The sequence below is a fragment of the Anser cygnoides genome, chromosome 25, assembly GCF_040182565.1.
Source record: "Anser cygnoides isolate HZ-2024a breed goose chromosome 25, Taihu_goose_T2T_genome, whole genome shotgun sequence".
NCBI classification, from domain to species: domain Eukaryota; kingdom Metazoa; phylum Chordata; class Aves; order Anseriformes; family Anatidae; genus Anser; species Anser cygnoides.
The window spans coordinates 1,581,827-1,600,662 of record NC_089897.1 but is presented as its reverse complement, the minus strand read 5'-3'; the positions used below and the strand labels follow the sequence as shown (position 1 = coordinate 1,600,662).

Sequence of the window (18,836 nt, the reverse complement as noted above, 5' to 3'; positions counted from 1 at the left end):
GTGGCCTGAAGACACACGACTGAGCTTTCCCAGGAAGAAAAAAACTGCATGTCTAAGCAAGCGTTGATGAAAGCATGGTCCGTACACAAAGAAAGCATGCAAAAGCAGCAAATCAGGCATTTGTTGCCACAGCTGGGGCTGATCATCAGGTGGAAGTCCTTAAACCCACAGAGGGGGGGCCGTAAGCTCAGGCAACGCATTAGGCAAGATGGATGGGCCAGGAGAATGTAGTCATTAACGCCATCAGATGCAAGAAATAGAGCCAGCACCTAACTTTACTGGAACTAAAATCAATTAACCAAATGCAGATTGCTAACAAATTTCTTCCTCTTTAGCCCAGCAGAACACCAGGCAGGTTTCTCACGTCGCAAGTCAACGGCAGAGTTAACTCACCGAGCCCCAAATGCATTTGCTGTCCAGCGCAGCATGCCTCCTGCCTGCAGCAGCCTGATTTATCGAGCACAGCCCATCCATCTCCTCAGTTTTGGGGAGAGAAACGCCACCTGACAAATCGCTGCGAGGCAGCAAGCAAGGCACAGGTTTCTTTTTTCCGAGCCAGCGGCGAGGTGAGAAGCTGCAGGGCAGCGGGGCTGAGCTGTGCTCCCCTGCCCCTCCGACCCGCGTCTGGAAGGGAGGGCTGATGAGAAGTAGGTTGCTGGAGAAAAATGTGTGTGTGACAGCAAAACAGGCCTGCACAGACAGACTGAATACAAACATCTATTCCCAAGCCAAAAAAAAAAAACCACTTTAAGGCAAGGCCCAGGTGGGATCCAGTATCCTTTAGGAGATGGGGCTCCTCGATCCTTCCTCATCCCAAAAGCACTCACCAGCACAGGTCTGTGACCGACCCCTTTTCTTCTCACCTCTGCCACCCCGCCCTCAGGATTCAGTCAGAGAAAGCCACCCGAAAGACTGCCTTACGAGCTCTACCAAGAAATCAGAGCCTGACGCCGTTGGCCAAGTGCATTGGGTTCACGTGGCAAGGTTTTGGTGGGGGGCTGCAGGGGAGGCCTCCGTGAGACGAGGCCAGAAGCTGCCCCGTGTCAGCGGCTGAGGCCACTGGGCCTGTTGGGCCTGGAGACGAGGAGGCTGAGGGGGGGCCTCGTCGCAGCCTACAGCTTCCTCGCGAGGGGGAGTGGAGAGGCAGGGACCTATTCTCCGTTGTCACCAGTGACAGGACCCGCGGGAACGGCGTTAAGCTGAGGCAGGGGAAGTTCAGGCTGGACGTCAGGAAGAGGTTCTTCACCGAGAGGGTGGCCGCACACTGGAACAGGCTCCCCAGGGAAGGAGTCACTGCACCGAGCCTGTCTGAATTTAAGAGACTGTGCACTTCGTCACACGGCCTAAACTTTTGGGCAGACCTGTGCGGTGCCAGGAGTTGGACTTGATGATCCTTATGGGTCCCTTCCAACTCGGGATATTCTGTGATTCTATAATTCTATGAACTGCAAGGGCCCCAAAATAGCCCAGCTATTCGCCCAAAACTGCGAGGGACATCTGGGGCACAGGAGGGGCCTGGGCTTGTTCCAACAGGACCCCGAGGGTCCCCACTCTCCCTAAACCCACGCCAGTTGTATGCAGTAACAGCCTGTACATATGGATTCCAAACATTGAGCTCCGCAGCAGCTGCCCCACAAGGACTTTAACCTCTACAGGCAAACAAGCAACCCCAGGCACAAAACTAGAGTCGGGAGCCCCAATACCCTCAAAGCCCACCCAGAGTTGGGGATGAGAGCACGTTCGGAAAGTTCCCTGTTTGTGATGTTGATCTGAACCCTTCCAACAGCCCTACCAAACTCCTGAGCGGCAAAAGCCAAACTGCTAAAAGCCGCGTGTCAGGGTGCCCGCAGCCCAGGAGGCACTTGGTCCTCGAGTGAGGGGCTGGCATAGCATTCTCCATGTTCCAGCTGACCACGTTTGTAAATAAGGAGAAAAAAAAGAGAAGCTGGGAACATGCACAGCAGCTGGTCTGTGTCAGGGAGCCCACCCCAAGCAGACGGCAGCACAGGCAGCAGGAAAACGTGCTGCTCGCGGCTCTGCCTGCTTCCAGAGACAGGTGTCCATTTTGCTGAAAACTCCCTGCACAACAGCAGCTTTTGCAGAAGTGAAAGCTCCTCCTCTCCCCTCCATGTCAGACCTCTCCCCTAACGATATCGATCAATCACACGCGCTGCTACAGCTACAGCCCAGCTCGGGGAGGGGAGGGCCTGTCAGAAAGCAGGATGCAAAAGGGCTGCCGATGGATTAGACCGCAAAACACACGCTGCTTTGCATCCCCCAGCAAAGCCCTTTGGCCCTAGGAAACGCAAGCCCTAATCAGTACGCAGTGTGTAGGGCAGAAACAGGTTAACCCCCTGGTGGGAACTGGCAGGGGGCTCCTCCTCACCAAAGCAAAAGCCCCAGTGACAAATGGATGCGAGATACGCTTTATTATGGCAGGCAGGAGCCGTGTGTGCGCAGATGCGTATTAGCATCTCATCAACGGGAGACGCTGCCCACTCGGAGCAGTTTGGAGGTGAAGGATTTAAAAGGACAGAATTATTTAAAAGGACAGAATTCCTCGCGGTGGCAGCCCTCCAGCATCCTCCATCACGCCGCTGAGGTCTGCTTTTGTCCTGGCTCCTGATTCAAGGCAGAGGAGGGAATTCACGCTTCAAGTAGGGGAGGAAGCACCTCTGTCACAAGCAGCCTTGTTTAGTGAATATCAGTACCTACAGCTGTGCTTGGGAAAAGCCTAGCATCACCGAAATTTAGGAGTGGGGCAGATTAACCACATCCAAAGGGCTCGGCCACCGCGCCACCCATGCTGACCTGCAACTGGCAACCCCCGGTCCTGCTCCCGGCACAGCTACTGCCCCACCGGGAGTGACGGGGGACAAAGATCCCCCAGAGAGGCCCAAGGGACATCGGGAGAAGGCTGTGTCCCCAGAGGGGCAGGATGCTTCCCGGCTGTTCGGACGGTGGCACCAAGCCAGTGGCCCAGAGGACAGGTCTGCCACAGCCGAACTGCTCTCGCCACCAGAAAGCATTTCCTCCGATACCATTTTCAAGACATTTAGATTCTCTGAAACCCTTGAGCAGTACATGATATTTAGTCACCTTCAGTCCCCAGACGGCAGGGTTCACCAGCATCCGTTTAATCAAGCTCTGTACCCCGTGTCTCCCTACAAACAGCCCCGTTTCCAAAGGCTCAATTAAAGCCAAGCAATTATCTCCTCCTTTGAAGGCCAGGACTCGGCTCCATCCAGAGACAACGCACCCGCAGCTCTGCCTGCAGCAGCAGAAAGGGCAGGTTTGTTAACAAACTGCTGGTTTCCCGGCTGAGGCTGCATCTCGGGAAGAGAAGAATTTCAATAAGCCTCCCGAGCAGCTCGGTAATGCAGAAGCGTGGAGACGGGCGGCTGGGGAAGAGGCAGGCTGTTCCCCTGGTCTGTGCAGGGGATGGAGACACTTCTAGGGACACGTGCGCTGATATCAAAGCCTCCTTCCTCTCTCAGCTTCACCTCCCCCCTTCACGTGCACTTTCCTCAAAAGAAGGAACAAAAAAAGTATGGAAAAAGGTTTTGGACACTTTCCGTGAAAGCTGGTGGAACTGCAAAAGGATCTTGTCTGATCCTGCGAGCAGAGCCAGGACGTGCAATTAGGTCACCGTAGGAGCAGCAGCAGAAGGTACTTTAACAGACTGGGATCCGACTGCTGCTCTGGGCTGGATGCTGAACACAGACTCAGCACAGGCGGCTCTATTCCCCATACCCCAGCCTCTTCTACTTAAAACGCTTTCATTTTCATAACTGTTGTAACCCAGGATCATCTCCCGCCGCTCTGATGCTGCATTGCGGAGACAAGAGTTATAACAGTTGCAAGCATGGCTGGAGGACATTGCTCTGTTGTTTGAGGAAAATCAATGCACTAAATGACACCGGGATTCCTCCCTCACCTCGTCTTATGGAAATTTGAAGAAGCAAAGACAAAATGCACAGCTAAATCATCGCAATACAATTAACAAAACTACGTACTTCAAGGTCATGGAAGCACACAGGTAAAATATACAGGGGAAAAATGCGATGAGTTTTATCTGATGTGAAGCCATGATAGGGCATCTAGAGTCTTACAGGTGAAAAATTTATAAGTGTTAAAAATATTCTGGAAGCCACCATTTATGGGTTGCAGAAAAACAGGGGCTTTGCTGGAGAAACCTCTGCAACGCTCCTGCTGCTCTGGCCTGTTTGGGAGAGGCTGGGTGGCAGAAGCAGCTCTCTGCACCTCATCCTGCAGCAGCCCAACTAAAACCTGGCACTCCTTAAGCTCCAGCTGAGACAACGTGCACAAGAACACACAGATGTAAAGAATAAAAAAAGGCTTGTCTCAATGATAGAGCTGCAGAGACTAAATAGGGGTAGGGGGAGACTGGGCAGAGCTGGAAACTGACCCCAAAGGCCAGGTTAATGCCAATTAAAGGCTGGTTTTGCTTCCCTCTGCACTGACTTAAGACCAGAAGACATTCAGGAGACTGCAATCAGGCTATTTTTTCATCTCCTTATCCAACATGCAAAATTGTGCCACGGAACCGTACAGATGACAGGCCTCGCAAGGGCTGATTTTAGTCCTTCCCCGGAGCAGATCTCCCAGGCTGGAGCACCCACGTCCTCTCCCCAGCCCTCCACGGGAGGCAGGGCGAGCACTGGAAGGCCTGGGCAGGACCCCACACCCCACACCGGCTTTCTGCTCCAGCACTCTGGTCCCCCAGAAACATCCCCTAAGCAGGTGACAGTGCTGAAAAGCCAGGAGACCCGCACCTCGTGGCCAAACGCCACGCCACGCCGCTGACAGAGCAGCCCTATGGATTTAAAAGCCACCTGGAGGAGAAGAAAACCACCCAAGGGGCACTAAAAGCTTGAGACCAAAGCATCAAGTGAGACATCCCAAAGGCAAGGGACGCCTCCTCGCCCTGCCCAGAGCACACCAACGTCACCTCCAAGCCTGCACTTCCCCACCAGCCGCCGTCTTACCCAGGGAAAACGGCCCCAAGCGGGCTGGCGGAGCGGCTTTACCTCCAGCCATGCCCAGGAGCAAACACACAGCCTAGACCGGTGAACTCCTTTGGATACAGTGGGGTGCTGGAAGATGAAACGCTCCTTTCCTTTTCATTTGGCCTGAACAGGGAAGGAACATCCTGAAGAAAGGGAAGACAACTCCTCCACCGGGGAGGTGGTTTGGGACGCTATGAACAACCCACACCACACATCCGAGACACTGAAATACCCTAAAAGCTGCTGCAGATCTTGTATCAGAGCGACTACGCGTTTTTCAAATCTAAATACAAAATCCCCATCCCAGCCTCCCAGGACCAAAAGGATTTAAGGAACAAAATATGGGAGTGTGGATAGCTATGAGGAGGTTCTGCTCATATCCGAAGGGACAGATCCACACTGACATAACCAAAAGAGGCAGAGAAAAGAGCATCTTGCTGGTGCATTATGCATTTGAAACAAAAGCAAGATTGTTGTGGGGATCGTGAGACCAGCCGGAAGACAAACACGCAGCAGCTCTGTTTCAGACTGACCGCTTACAGAACGTTTTGTTGTTATGCACCAGAGAAGAACAGAAAACTTGAGACAAATGTATTTTAAAAGGCAGGAGAGAAGCGTAAGCAATTAGTTTGACTTTCTTAGAGGCTACGTTGAGAACAACAGCAATTGTAGGAGCTCAGAGACCAGTAGAGCCTCCTATCCCTAGGACACTGGCTGGAGTCCTTCCACCACCTTTCAGCTAAGCTGCAAAATAATTTTTTTCCCCATGTGCAGAAAAACCTGATCTTCACCTTCCTCCTCCGCACCCAGCAAACACCAGTGGTGAAGTGCGAAGTATCAGAGCACGCTGGTTACTGGGCTGTGGGAGGGGGGCGATGAGCCAGCCACTGGAGCCGATTTTACTCCTGCAGGAGAGCACAAGACGTGTCCCAGAGCACTCACAACCAGCCAGCACCTCTCACCTCAAGGGAAGGGTTGTAAGCAGGCCCTGCAGGTGTTGGAAGCCACCGATGAAAGCTCCACGATTCTCATCGATAATCTTTGTTTCAAGTTATTCAAAGATGCAAAAACACCACCTCAAAACGAATCATACCCTAAGCAGTAATACCAAGCCCCCAAATTTTAAACAGCCACTTCCAACAAGAAACAGGACCCCCTGCACACACACACGCAGACACTGGGGAGAATTTAACGAAGAGCAGGTGAGCAGGGGCCCCCTTCCCCATCAGGCAGGGGGTGCCAGCTGTAATGCTCCTCACCCAGCCCAAAAGCCAGCCCGGTGGGAAGGACAACCACGGTATAAAAAATTAATCCACCCAGGGGAGCATCGAATTCAGCTTGCTGGTAGCGGTGCTGAATGTTATACGGGGAAAAAGAGACCTGCTCGTCTGTGCCAGACCCTTCCTTTCCCCCTTCTGGGTGCTAAAGCAGGAGCCAGCCCCCGGGGGGGGGGCTCCGTGCAGCGACACACAGACACACGCACACGCACGAGCTGGGTTACGCTACCTGAGATCCTCTGCTGCTCCTGGGAGAAGTCAATGCCTTCGCCGATGGAGCTCATGATTTTCTCAATCTGAAAATAAAACAAGCACGTGCTGCATTACTGACAGAGCCGCAGGAAAAGGTAAAGGGAGCCCCGGGATTTCACTGCCACAGGACAGATCCAGGAAGGGATGTTAAGGTACCTCTGACCCAGAAAGGGTGCCCTTAACGCCTTGCCTGGAAAAGTCTCCTTACGGGTGGATGACTCAGAAGGGATGCAGAGAGGCCGGGACTCTGCTGAGCCTTCCCTCCAACAGCCTGAAAATAATCAGCTCCACGAAACCCATCCCTCGGATAACAAACTTTGGGAGAAGGAAGGGATCCCCAAACCGCTCAGCACCCTGCACGAACACGCAGCCCCTCCTTCACCAGCAGCCAAGCCGGAGAGACGCGGGTCGCTCACGCCTTCACTGCATGCAGAGCGAGCTGGGCTTCACCTGGTTTTCTTGTTTGGTTTTAAAAACACCACGATCCCCAAACCCCTGCGTGTGTGCATTGCCGAGAGCAGAGGTGCTTAAAAAGGGTTTGAAAATAAATCAAGGATGGAAAAGCACCGTGGGGGCAAATGCCCCAACTGCCCAGGAGAGGGAGCTAAAGACAGTCCCATGCCCTGGGCTGAGCAGTTCACAGTCAAGGCAAACCTCACGCGGTTACGAAATGGTACAAACTCTTTATTGCCCGAGATGCCGCCTTTTCAAGTCCGCTCTGGAGCTGGATGTAAACGATCGCTTTTGCAACGACAAAAAAAAACTTAAATTTGCAACTTTTATACAGCTACAAGAGGTTTCCTTAAGTAACAAGAGAAACTTGAAGAGCAATCGTTGAGCAGAGTTTGTAAACTGAGATTTTGTCGTGTAGTGCTGCAGAGGGAAAAGGGATGGTGACAATTACTAGATTAACTCCGTTAAGATGGAAGACCCGATAAATTACAGCTCAGTAAGTCAATTTAGGATTTTCAATAGTTTAATGTGCCATACAATTAAAGTCCGCTATTTTCCAGCCAGCAATAAGACCCTCAAGAGGCTCAGCTCTGGTTGCTTACCCCAGGCTTCAATATATAACCAAAAAGGGGAAAAAAATAAAAGAAAAAAGCCCCCAGTGAGATTCCCAAATAGAAACCTGCCAAGAAAACGTTCCTGCGAGACACTTGAGTGTGGCTGCTGCTGAATGCAAAGCCGATGCACAGACTGGCAACAGAGGAGGGGGAAAAAAAAAAAACAGCAAATGAACTCTTACACAGCTTTTTCTCCCTGGTCTTTTAAGGACAGGCTGGGGGAGGAAGTCCAAGTTTTCCTGGACCTCGTCCCCCAGCTGCCTGTACAACCCCGGAGCCCGGGCGCGCTGCTTTGCTTGGTGCAGCTGCACAAACTCCCCAAAGCGCCCGGCCGGCGAGCAGAGCTCCTGGAAACGCCTCGAGGAGCTGGGGGCCTGACTTCCAGTCAAAATCAATGGGAGCTCAACGCTGAACTCCATTAAGGTTAGGGGTTTTTGTTTTGGTGAAAGAAAAAAGTCAGCTTTCAGCCTCCTGCCAAGGCAGATCTCCAGTGAAGCCCTTCTCATTCGCAGGCAGCAGAGGCAGTTGGCTGTAACGTTCGGTTTCACCGGGGAGAAGGCATTCACGCCACCCATGCAAGAGTCATTAAAGGACGTGGATACTCTGCCCCTAGAAAAGCACAAGGGCAAGCACTGCTGCTGGGCCTGAAATAGAGTTAATGCCGGTTTACTGCGAGCTTTGAAGACCAGCCTGAAAAAAAAATAAATCAGAATTCGAACACGTAGGGAAGTGAGGCACACTCGAGAATGATAAAAGCAGGGTTTTGAAGTCGCTGGTTGCGCGGCTCCTGCTGTCAGCACAGGGCAGAAGTGGGTTTTGGTCTTCTGCCCCCGAACACAGCCAGAACTTGAACGTGACTTTTGCTAAAACTGCCCGAGCAGCGCCGGGCTCTCCATCTGGGTGCTGGTCCTGGACAAAGGGCAGGTGCCGTCAAACGCTGGCACAAGGGTTAACGCAGCCACCAACAGAGCAGCAGGATGAGCGATCGGATCCCTCATTTCATAGGAGGGTAAAAATGACAACGGAGATTTGATGTGAGAGCCTGGAACATGAAGGCTTTTACTTACACAAGCCGAGTCGTTCAGAGCTTTCATCAAAAATTGCAAGCTGTTTGTACAAGAAATGGGATTTTAAGCTCGAGTTTAAAAGGATGCACTAAAAAGAATGAGGCCAAGGCAAAAATACCCCCATCTCAAGTGGACAAAAGCAGCTCCTAAATGACAAGCATAAAATCAAACACGGGCAGGGTGGTTCATTTTGCAACTGCTCACATCACTAGCCCTTTCTTCGGATAAAAATTACATGGCTAGTCATCGTGTCATCTGATCTCGCTATTTAGACTCAATGTGGCTGAATAAGGAAGCCCCAGAAATACAGCTTTGAGAACTGCAAGGAAAAAAAAAAAACACGCTTGTTTTTCAGCTAACCTAAGGCTCTTGCGTAAATCAGCAACTCTGCAGTATCGACAACAGAAGTGTGGGGTCAGCTAAACTGGAACTGGTTAAGAGGAAAAAAAAATAATGAATTTCAAGTCTGCCCTGCGATGTGGAGTTTTTCTCCTACCACAATTAAGCCTTTTAACTCTTTTCATCCTTCAGAGGCATTTGTGGCAGTCACCTTCACTCCGCCAGCCCCGCTCCTCTCCACGAGCTCAGCTTTTAAAGAACTTCTCCATTTCTCTTTGTGATGCAGCCTGAACGAAGCACGAGGGCTGCAGCAGCTTCTGCTCGACAGACAGCGGCAGGTAACTGAAAATCGTTAGCTGCCTCATGTTTCTCTGCAAAGGTTATGGACTGAAACCCAGAGGTAACCCGAGTCCCTCAATGCACATTTGTTGCCAGCCACCGTTTCAGCAAGGACCGCCTGCTTTCATTGCTTTTGCTCCCAACAAAGCAGCAAATGCTCCCCAGCAAAGCCTTCAAGGTGCCCTGATGGGCCACGGTCCGTAACGGCCGGGCAATACCAGAAGAAAATACAGGGGTGGTGCAAAAACAAACCTCGTCTCCAAATAAGACCAAGGGCTTTCATAACGATGCCTTTATTTGTTCTTTATAGGCAAGCACCGAGCCCGAGCTGCAGCAGGACTTCTGGGATAAGGATTTCTGGGATGCTGCCACAACCCCGAAGGCTCGCTGCCGAATTTGGGTCTTAAGGTCAATCCAGTTCAAGCTCCAGGAGTTTGAGGACATTAAGCTGTGCAGATTTATGTCAATTAACTTCATTACGAGATACATACTCCAAGCTGGAGCCACTCTTGTGCCTACTGTCTGGGATCTTTATCTGGAAGGCGTTCACTCCAGTGGCTCTGGAAGCCCTGGAGGTTCTTCGGTCTGGGGATCATTTGGAGCAAGCAGCGCTCGGGTCCAGCCAAGCCTCTCCTACCAGTCACCAAGAGGGAAGAAATAGGTGGGGAGGGAAGGAGGAGAGGAGGGAGAAGAGCATTTGTTCAGGCAGCCCCGGCCCCCTCGGGCTGTCTCCCAGCAACAGAAGCAAAGCGCTTTGCAGGTCTCTTACGCTGTGCTGCCGCCGAGCCCTGGAGACGTGCGGGGACCGCTGCCGGCGCTGCTGGAGGAGGCAAAGAGCACAAGAGCACGTTTGGGGCAGCTTCACACCCGTGTTCGCAGCCCCTCGTCGGTCAGAGCTATCGCTGGGTGCTCTTCGGTGCGAGGCGGCTAAGCTCCCTCCATCAGCTGCTCGTTCCAAGAAATCCCCTTTATTTCCCAGGATTTACAGCAGGAGAGCCAGCATTCCTCCCTCCACCACCAGGCTCCATCCTTGGATTCTCTCCTGCACCCTTACCAGCTGCCGTTCTCTTCTTCCACAGCGCAGGAAGGACAAGAGAAAGCTTTAACCTCACTTTAGGGACAGTCAGCCCCACTGCACGTTGCCCCAGGGAGCGAGAACCCACAGCACCCCGGCCCCAGGGAGGGCAGCGCAGGCCAGGAGGACTCTCCCCACCTTCCCGCTTCCTCCCAACGCAGCCAGGAGCTTCCCAAGGACAATTTTCTCCCATGCACATAGGGAACAGGTGCCCGAACGCCACAGACAAGAGGACAACGCGAATCCAGATCGAGCCCTGCTCTGAGCGGGCAGCCCGGATGAACTCCCCTGCAGCAGGGCAGGTCGCCGCGGTCTGACACCGTGACAAATTTGCTTCCTTCCTTGCTTGCAGGTCTTTTCCATAGCTGGATTCAAAGCGCAGATTACCACCGGGTGCCAGGCCAAGCTCACTTGGTTGGGTCGCACCGCCCCGCGCTGAGAGGAGAGGGCCGCGCCGCTTTCTGGGCTCGGTCCCCAGCACTGACAGCTCCGCGCTCGAAACACGGCGGTGACGACTTGCAGGTGCTTCTGAGGCACTCAAAACACCCACGAGCTTTTCCTCAAAAGCAGGGGATTGCCTTGCGCTACGTAAAACTGAATGGCAATGAAACCATCACCCGAAGGATTACCTTTCACGCTCATCCTTTGCTAAAGACGGGCTCCAGCCGGCAGCAGCCAGAACCACGCCACAATTAGCACACAGGGAAGTCCTGCTTCCCCCCATCACCCTCCACGAAAAACAACTCTCCCAGGTCACCTGCCAGCCCAAACACCAGCTTGAGGCCGATCGGTTTGTCCTAGGTGGTAAGAGGTTGCAAAGAGATGAGAGCAGGGGAGGGACACAAATCCAAAGCCGACTTGTAAAGCATCCCCGACCTCCACAACCAGTCCTCAGCTGCACTCCGTGGCACTAAAACGGGGATGGAAGAGAAGATACCTTGAAAATAGCATATACTACCGTTTTTTTAGGCTGTTCTTTCCCAGTGGTTAATTATTAAAATACAAAAATACCGTGTTTAAATATAGCGCTGCAGCCCAGACGTAGTTTGAGCCTGAACACTCAGTTCCGATTTGTTTTGGCTTAACCTGCTTTTTTCCACTGAAGCACCACACATCCGTCTCTGAACAGGTTGGATAGTTTTTTTCTTCCTCCATTCTTAAACATCCACAGAAATAAAACCACTGCATCCTTTTGCATCCTAAATTCATACAATCTTAGCTGTTATTCCAAGAGAGGTGCAGCTGGATCCATGCTATAAAGGTATTTTGACCGGGAGCAGAAACCCTTCAACAAAAGGAAGCAAAAATATTGCAAAGCTGAAATCCTTTGGGAGAAAGGCTGCAAAAATGAGGGAGTCCTCCAGCAAGCCCCAAATCAAGGGGTGCAGAGGAAGGAGCTGCAGAGCGGTTACCAGCACCAAAGCTCACCGAGTTATTTTCACATTTGCCTAAGTTTTGCTGAAAAATAAAAATACCCCCCAAAAAAAGGAGCTGGGTGCGGCCCGGAGTCATCCTGGGGCTGGGGAAGTGGTGAGCTCTTCAGGCAGGCAGGCAGGCAGCCACGAAAACATAGCAACTGGCAATTTACTCCCAAACAGAACTTTATCTTCAAACAAACCATCCCGAGCAACCGAGTTCTGATTAATGGAGGAAAAAGGCATTTGTTTGTAGGAGCCCGCTAAGAGCCAAGCTGCATGCTGGTTTGCTCTCCCGGCAAGGCAGAGGACATTTTGACACAAGCCCTGCAAGGCAACTCCCCACCCCACAGCGCTGGAGGCAGACGTGGGATGGCTTTTGATGCAAGACCCCAAAACGCCAACCCCAAATATCGCCTCCCGTCTGAACGCACCCTGCAGGGGCTGTCGGGCAGCCCTGGAGGGGAACAGGCTCCTGCAGGTGGGCAGCCCCATCCTGTACGATGCCGGCAGTGCCAAAGGCCTGGCACCGAGAGCTTTTGGGGCTCCTTCTCCCAGGAGAGGCGGCGTGAGGGGCTGGCACACGCGGCCCCCGGAGGCACGGCTCCGTAGCCAGCCCCGACACGCTTCATCTCCGCTCCCCTGCCCTTGACGGACGCGAGGCCGTGGGGTCCATGCTAATCTCTCCGTATTTTCTTTCACGGAGCCAGCGCTGAAGTTTGGAACCAGCGAGCCCATTGAGAGAGACAGAGGACGATTAACGAGTCCCGGGGTCTTTTATCACCGAAAGCAAAGCCAGCTTCACGCAGCACGAGCCGTCTGCATGCACTCATTTGCATGCAGGGAAAGGAAGCTTCTTTCAGAAAGCACAAAATCGAGCAGCGCTCCGTTAGGATGGCACTCGCCCCGGTTTGGGGGCATCTTTATGCCAGTGGAGCTTTCTGGAAGGTGCTAGGGAAAAAAACCAAACCTTCAGCAGAAAAGCCCTGGGATTTACCATCACTATAAACACAGGAGTTGTGTGCTCGGTCTCTGCACAGAGCATCGCTGATTCCCAAGGACACGTCAAGGTTGTCCTGGGAGAAGAAAAAAATAAGACGTGTAGGCACGGCAGCATCTGGATAAGCAGACAGTGCCGAGAGCCCAGCTCTGCTGCCCCGTACGAGCAGAGCCCCCCCCCCCCTCCATCCCCTCGGAGGGGGGTCAAAGCCTCCAGGTGCTGCTCCGCGGGTGAAAACCCCGCGCCTCCATCCCAAACCAAGCTCCACGCCGGGCTCCGAGCCCCACAAACAGCCACGTTTAAAAGTCTGTAGGCTTCCTGAGGTCAGGATTAGGAAGGCCAAGCCGAAGGGGAGGTTTGGGGACGTTAGCTGGAAGCGTGCTTAAGACAAAGCAGGCGATGGCAGCCAAGCTCTCCACGCAGCGCTTTCCAACACCTTCCTCACACTCCTTTGCAGGGAGCGTGTGTTTCAGGAGCCAAATATCACCGTTAAAATCCACTTATGCCTCAGGACACAACGGAGAGCCCTTTTGATGCTTTCACCCTGGAAAAAACACAGCGTTTAGAGTTAACTCGGGGGCACTGGAGAAGAGCTCCAATGAAGTGCTTTCCCTTGAAATCGCAGTAACAACCTCAGGCTTGTTAAATCAGGTTTAAATCAGGTACGGAGGGAAGGAGACCGAACAGACCGCCTTCCTCTCCTGCTGCTGCAGGATCCCCGGTGCCGCCCAAACAGGGAACGTGTTACACCAAACAGAACATGATTTGTAGCCGGAGGTATGTCTTTACACGCACACCTACATAACACACACACGTAACTCCAGAAAATTACTTTGTCCTCCTTGAAGAGCTTTCAGCAGCTCACCCGAGGGTGACAGCAGCATCCCTACCTGGGCAAAATAGGGGCACCGCCCGCTGTGCCATCACAGTGCATCAGGGTTTGTCCTCAAAAACTCTGCCTGGTGCTCCCTGGCCTTCCCTTCCCTTATGGGATGTGATTTCTGGTACCACACACACCACTGCCCCACTCTTTCTGAGCTCTGCACATCAAAAAGGGAAAACCCTGTGTGGGGTCAAGACCTTCTGCTTCCTCTGGGGCTCCTTCCCAAACTGGCAGCTTAAAGCCACCAGCCCAGAAGCCTGGTCACAAGGAAGATAAGCTACAGCATGCCTGCACAAATGGCAAAGAAATAGGAACACGGAGCAATAGAGTTATTCAGATAAAGGTCTATAATTAAATAAAAACACGCAGAAATAAATGGCCCACTATCTACCACGTGTACGGTATTAGTGCATTATAATGACACCCTACAGCATAGGAATAATTAAGAATATATCAGGATTCCCATTATAAAGCCTTATTATTAAGGGGTTTGTAACCTATTGTACAAATTCACCTAGGGCTAAAACTCAGCAGACCAGACAGCAGCACCAGCAGCGTGTTTTATTCTTGAAAGCTACTCAAAGTTGGGTTTAAGGGTTATCAGTATTTTAAATTTCTGCAATTCCGAGCAAGTGTCAGGGGTTAAGACTTCATTATTTCTAAGCTTCTACACCTGACAGATGGGGCATATTGGGTTTAAGATTATAAAAACCAGACAGGCTGCTTCTACAGTTAAAAAAAACCCTCTGAGTACAACAAACACACCCCCAATTACAAAGCGATCGGCCTCGCTACAGCCTAATGGATTTGCTATAAAAAACAGGGGAGAAAAAATAAGGATTTGTTAGGTCCATGGGCTATGCTGGGGAGGCACTGAACATCTTCACCCCATGCTTCTGCTTTGTACCAGTACTGTAGCAAAGCTGAAATACAATGAAATTAAGATTAACCCCAAGCTGTGCGGCTGGCTGAAAGGAGGCGATCCGGCCTGCACACAAAGCCCAGCTCCCGGCTATCTCAGCACGGCTGGCAGCGTGTGCCAGGCACTCACGGGGTGGCTCCAGCTGAACACGAGGCCCTGCTGGATGCCTCCGAGCGTCCTAGGGGTTTGCCAGTAAACAAGGGCACGTTGTTTTGGGGTTGCTGGGAGCAAAAAAAAGAAAGCAGAGCTCTTTAATGGAGATCTCAGACTTTCTTTTTTAATTGCTGACTTGTGAAATCATCTCTCAGGAGATTCAGCGGGTGATCCGGAGGGGATGGAGGAGGTCGGGACGGAGCAAATGAGTCCAGCAGCAGTCGCACAGCGGTGCTGAACACCAGCACCCGGAGCACGAGGGACAAGCAGAACGAAAAACCAGCTCTAAGTAGCCTTGGTGAGCTTCCCAAAATTAATACCCACTTCATTTACACCACAAATCCCCCAAATGGCAGCAGCATCTCTTTGCCGACGCTTTTGTCTTTTCCAGGCTTCTGGGAGCAGCGGTAATCGCCCTGGCCCGGCTCCTCCTGCTTCTCATTTCGAGTTGAGGAAACACATGGCGAAAAGGTGCCCAGCCAGCCTTCCCCAGCAGCGACACCGACGTGAAGCCCACTACACGTGACGTGCTTCTTCGCCTTCGTTAGCTGCATCTCTAAGCTCTCACCACTCCTCCAGCCTGTGGCTCGGTGAAACGAGGCACAGCAAGCGCCCAGCACCATGTGCTGAGCTCGCTGCAGCCTCCAAACATTTTGCAGATCCACAATAATTGCAGCCTGATGTGACAATAGCACGGATAACAATAGAGGGGTCAAACCCAACAGACAGAAACGCAGATTTGTGAAAAGCCGACACACCACAGGCTCGAAATGCCACTGTGATTAGGGCACTCGCAGGCAGGCCAAAAAGATCCTGCGTGCAGACTTTGATCTGGGAGACAATATAACAGGTGCTGCTCTAACACGCAGTTAGGTCCTGCCTGCTCCGCTGTTTGTCCTGCTGATGCAGAAGACAAATGATCTAAGGCGTTCTCCCCAGAGAAGTCTCCGGTTAATGGAGAACTGATATCATTAACTGATATTTCAGCCCTGAGTGCAGAAGCAAGGCTGCTCAGACCCAGCTGGGATACGCTGGTGGAGCAGAGGGATGGCCGGATGGCACCCCACGTGTCTCTGAAAGGGACGGGGGTGCAAGCACAAAGAGCAGGAGGAGGATCGGGGACAACACCTGCTGGCTCCTTACTGCAAAGGCAGTCCTTGGGAATTTGGATCTGGGCCACGAATCTCACTTCCAGAGCGGTGACAGCACATAAACCACTTTTCTGATGTGGTTTACGATGCTGCGGCTTATGTTCTTACGTTCTCCACATCGGCAGCCCGTAGAGCAGCAGCCTCGTTTCACCACTCGGTACGTTCTGCGTGTACCAGCGGTTAGGAAGTCAGCAGAATGAATGTCAAAGGCCTGGAAAATCTAACGCTGCCTTCACTAACTCAAACCTGGATTCCAAAAGCGAGTCCGTTGTTGGAGGCACGTTTCAATGCCCAACAAACTTCAGGGTTCCCGCGCTTTATCCTGCTCCAGCAGCATACGTCTTCCGCACGTAGCGCGAGGACTCGCTGAGTTTGGTGTTCACTGCAAGCGGCGCTGCGACTGCTCGTTAGTGATAACGCACACATTTTCTAGCTCAGTTACAGTCACAGAGACTCATTTGGACCTAGATCAGGGACTTGTTTCTTACCACTCTGCTCCGGTCTATAGATATGTAATTTAGAGATTCGTGCAAAACCAAACACATACCAAAATAAAAGGAATTCATAATATAAATTTGCACTTCACAACCAGCGTATCATGGATCCGCAGTTTCAGAACCACCTAAATATTTTTTTTGTTAAATATACACAGTTAAATTAGATGTTAATATGACAAAAAAGCTGGCCAAATGAGACAACGCATCTGCTCAGAGGAGTGAAATGGCTGGATGCAAGTTATGTTGAACTCGCAACAAGAAAGGCAAAATCCCCTTAACAATATCGAAGCAATTCAGACTCTCCACAGCTACGTTTTCGTACTCGCTCATCCCAAGACACAAAGCCAAAAACAATTCGTTAGGCTCTTGGAGCAAAGGTTTTCTCCAGCGTGCAGAATGCAACACAGCGTGTTAGACCTGCTTTGGAGGCTTCAGAAAGGCTATATATTATATATATACACACACAATTTTAAAAATAAAACTTCTGAAGTGCTTGAAGACGTGACGTAAAATAGAAGAGAATATAATGAAAGGCTGAATTTAGTAAGGACACTGGCTGGACATTTCTGGTCCAAAAAAAGTCTTGAAACCACTAACGATCACTGGATCTTTACATAACCAAGATATCCGTTAGAGCATGAGTAACCTACATAAATGAATCAGAAGCTTCCGATTCACAAATATTGGGTTAATACACAGCAAAAGTTAACAAACAGCAATAGCAGACAGAAATTATGTTCTTCTAGATGCACGCTAATTTGGACACGTTCAGCCTGTAATTGGTGGTCTATAAATAAGAGGACAAAAGTCATTGTGCATTTACATCTGGATTGAGGGCATTTCCACAAATCCTTACGAACGCCTGGACAGAAGGCTTCTTCCATGCCCAGGGTAAGTGCTGAGCTGCAAAATCGCACTGGATTTTGAAAGCTGCCCGAGGAAGAGCTGCTCCAGCTACCTGTCTAGTTCCAGATGAATTGATACGATTCAAAGAGCTGGCAAATAATATTATTGTTATGTCTAAACCTTGCTGCTGACTCCAGGAATAAGGTATACTTGTTCTTTACATTCGCCTTCCAGACCAGAAGTCCAAACACTCCTGCCTACAAAGCTGGTAAGTTGTCTGCGTTTGGCTCGGCTCAGTCTTGGTTTACAGCTTCAGCGCCTGCAGTCAATAAAGCAAACCTGAACTGTGAGAACACAAAAGCTTTCACATCAACGTTAATCAGGACGAAGGAAATCTTGCCATTGGGGGCAAAGGGAAAAGAAGGATTTAACATCGAGGAGGATGTAAGAATTCCTGACCTTAGCACAGGAAAAGCAAGAGGAAACGTTGGGATCTGGAGATAATAGAAGAATCAGCCCACTAATTAAGTCAATTAAGAGCCTGAAGGACACATTTGTTTAGAAGAGCAGAAATCGGGATAAGAATACTGACCACATTACTTGTTTTCCCCTAACCAACAAGTTATAAAACATTTCGAAATGGGCAAAGGGCAAACTGGAATGAGTACTTGGAAATAAGGGCCAGCTCAAGGCAAGGGACATGGGCTGCAAAGCATGCCGAGCACCCGCAGCTGGAGAACAGAGCCGGTCCCCAACCTCAAAATCAGGGCAAAACGAAGCCTTCAGATTTAAACACCAGAATTAAAAGAACGAAGCACAAATGTTTAGGAAGCATCAGCTGATGGCAAGGACTAAAGGAGCCTCGCAGCCTGCAAGGCAGGGCTGTCCTTGGCCCAGGCAGGACAGCTTGTGTGCTGCAGGCGGTACGAGCGCAGAGAGGCTGAACATATTGTTTTCTCAACTGCATTTCTCACCTGAAACACCGGGATTTGGGTCTACAGCACTGGGCCATCTGGGAGCCGCTACCCAGCAGGTAAGCCGCATGAGCTTGTCAGAACAAGAAACACTGAGCTTTTACAGGATGCAATTTCACCAGGCCCAAAAATAGCAGCTCTCCCCCCCGAACAGCAAGGGGAATATTTGCATTTTTCTTTCAACACCAGCTCGCAGCTCTGAATTTCAGCTTCTGAGCGCGGTTTTAAGGCAGTGGCAGGTTTTACATCAAGAGCTTTCCTGAAAGTTTCACATTTCAATGCAAATGTTCTTAATCCTCAGCAGGAAGAGCGTAGCTGAGGCATTAATTCCACCAGGCCCTTAAATACCCGAGCAGCCTGACAAGGTTAATGGAGCTGGAGTATTTAAAGCCACCCCACTAGCTGCGACAACCTCTAACTTGCTCCCCAGCTCTTCAAAACCTGGGCTGGAAGGCACTACGCGTGTGTGGTTTGCTCCCGTGACATTAAGACCCCCCAAAATGGATCAGCAACTGCTGCGACACCACCCCTACAACATACCTACAACGT

General features: G+C 51.2%; 1 protein-coding gene across 16 annotated transcripts in view; it reads right to left on the bottom strand.

The window, feature by feature from the left end:
• Window positions 1-18,836, bottom strand: part of ANKS1A (ankyrin repeat and sterile alpha motif domain containing 1A) — a 106,682-nt gene that overhangs the window by 31,788 nt on the left and 56,058 nt on the right. For 11 of the 16 annotated variants that reach the window (XM_066982811.1, XM_066982813.1, XM_066982814.1 and 8 more), the window contains 2 exons: window positions 10,141-10,191; window positions 6,537-6,603 (listed from right to left, as the gene is read on the bottom strand). In XM_066982811.1, coding sequence (XP_066838912.1) covers window positions 6,537-6,603; window positions 10,141-10,191 — 118 coding nt within the window. The remainder of the gene's footprint in view (window positions 1-6,536; window positions 6,604-10,140; window positions 10,192-18,836) is intronic. The other 5 variants (XM_066982815.1, XM_066982825.1, XM_066982822.1 and 2 more) reach the window with 2 other exon arrangements.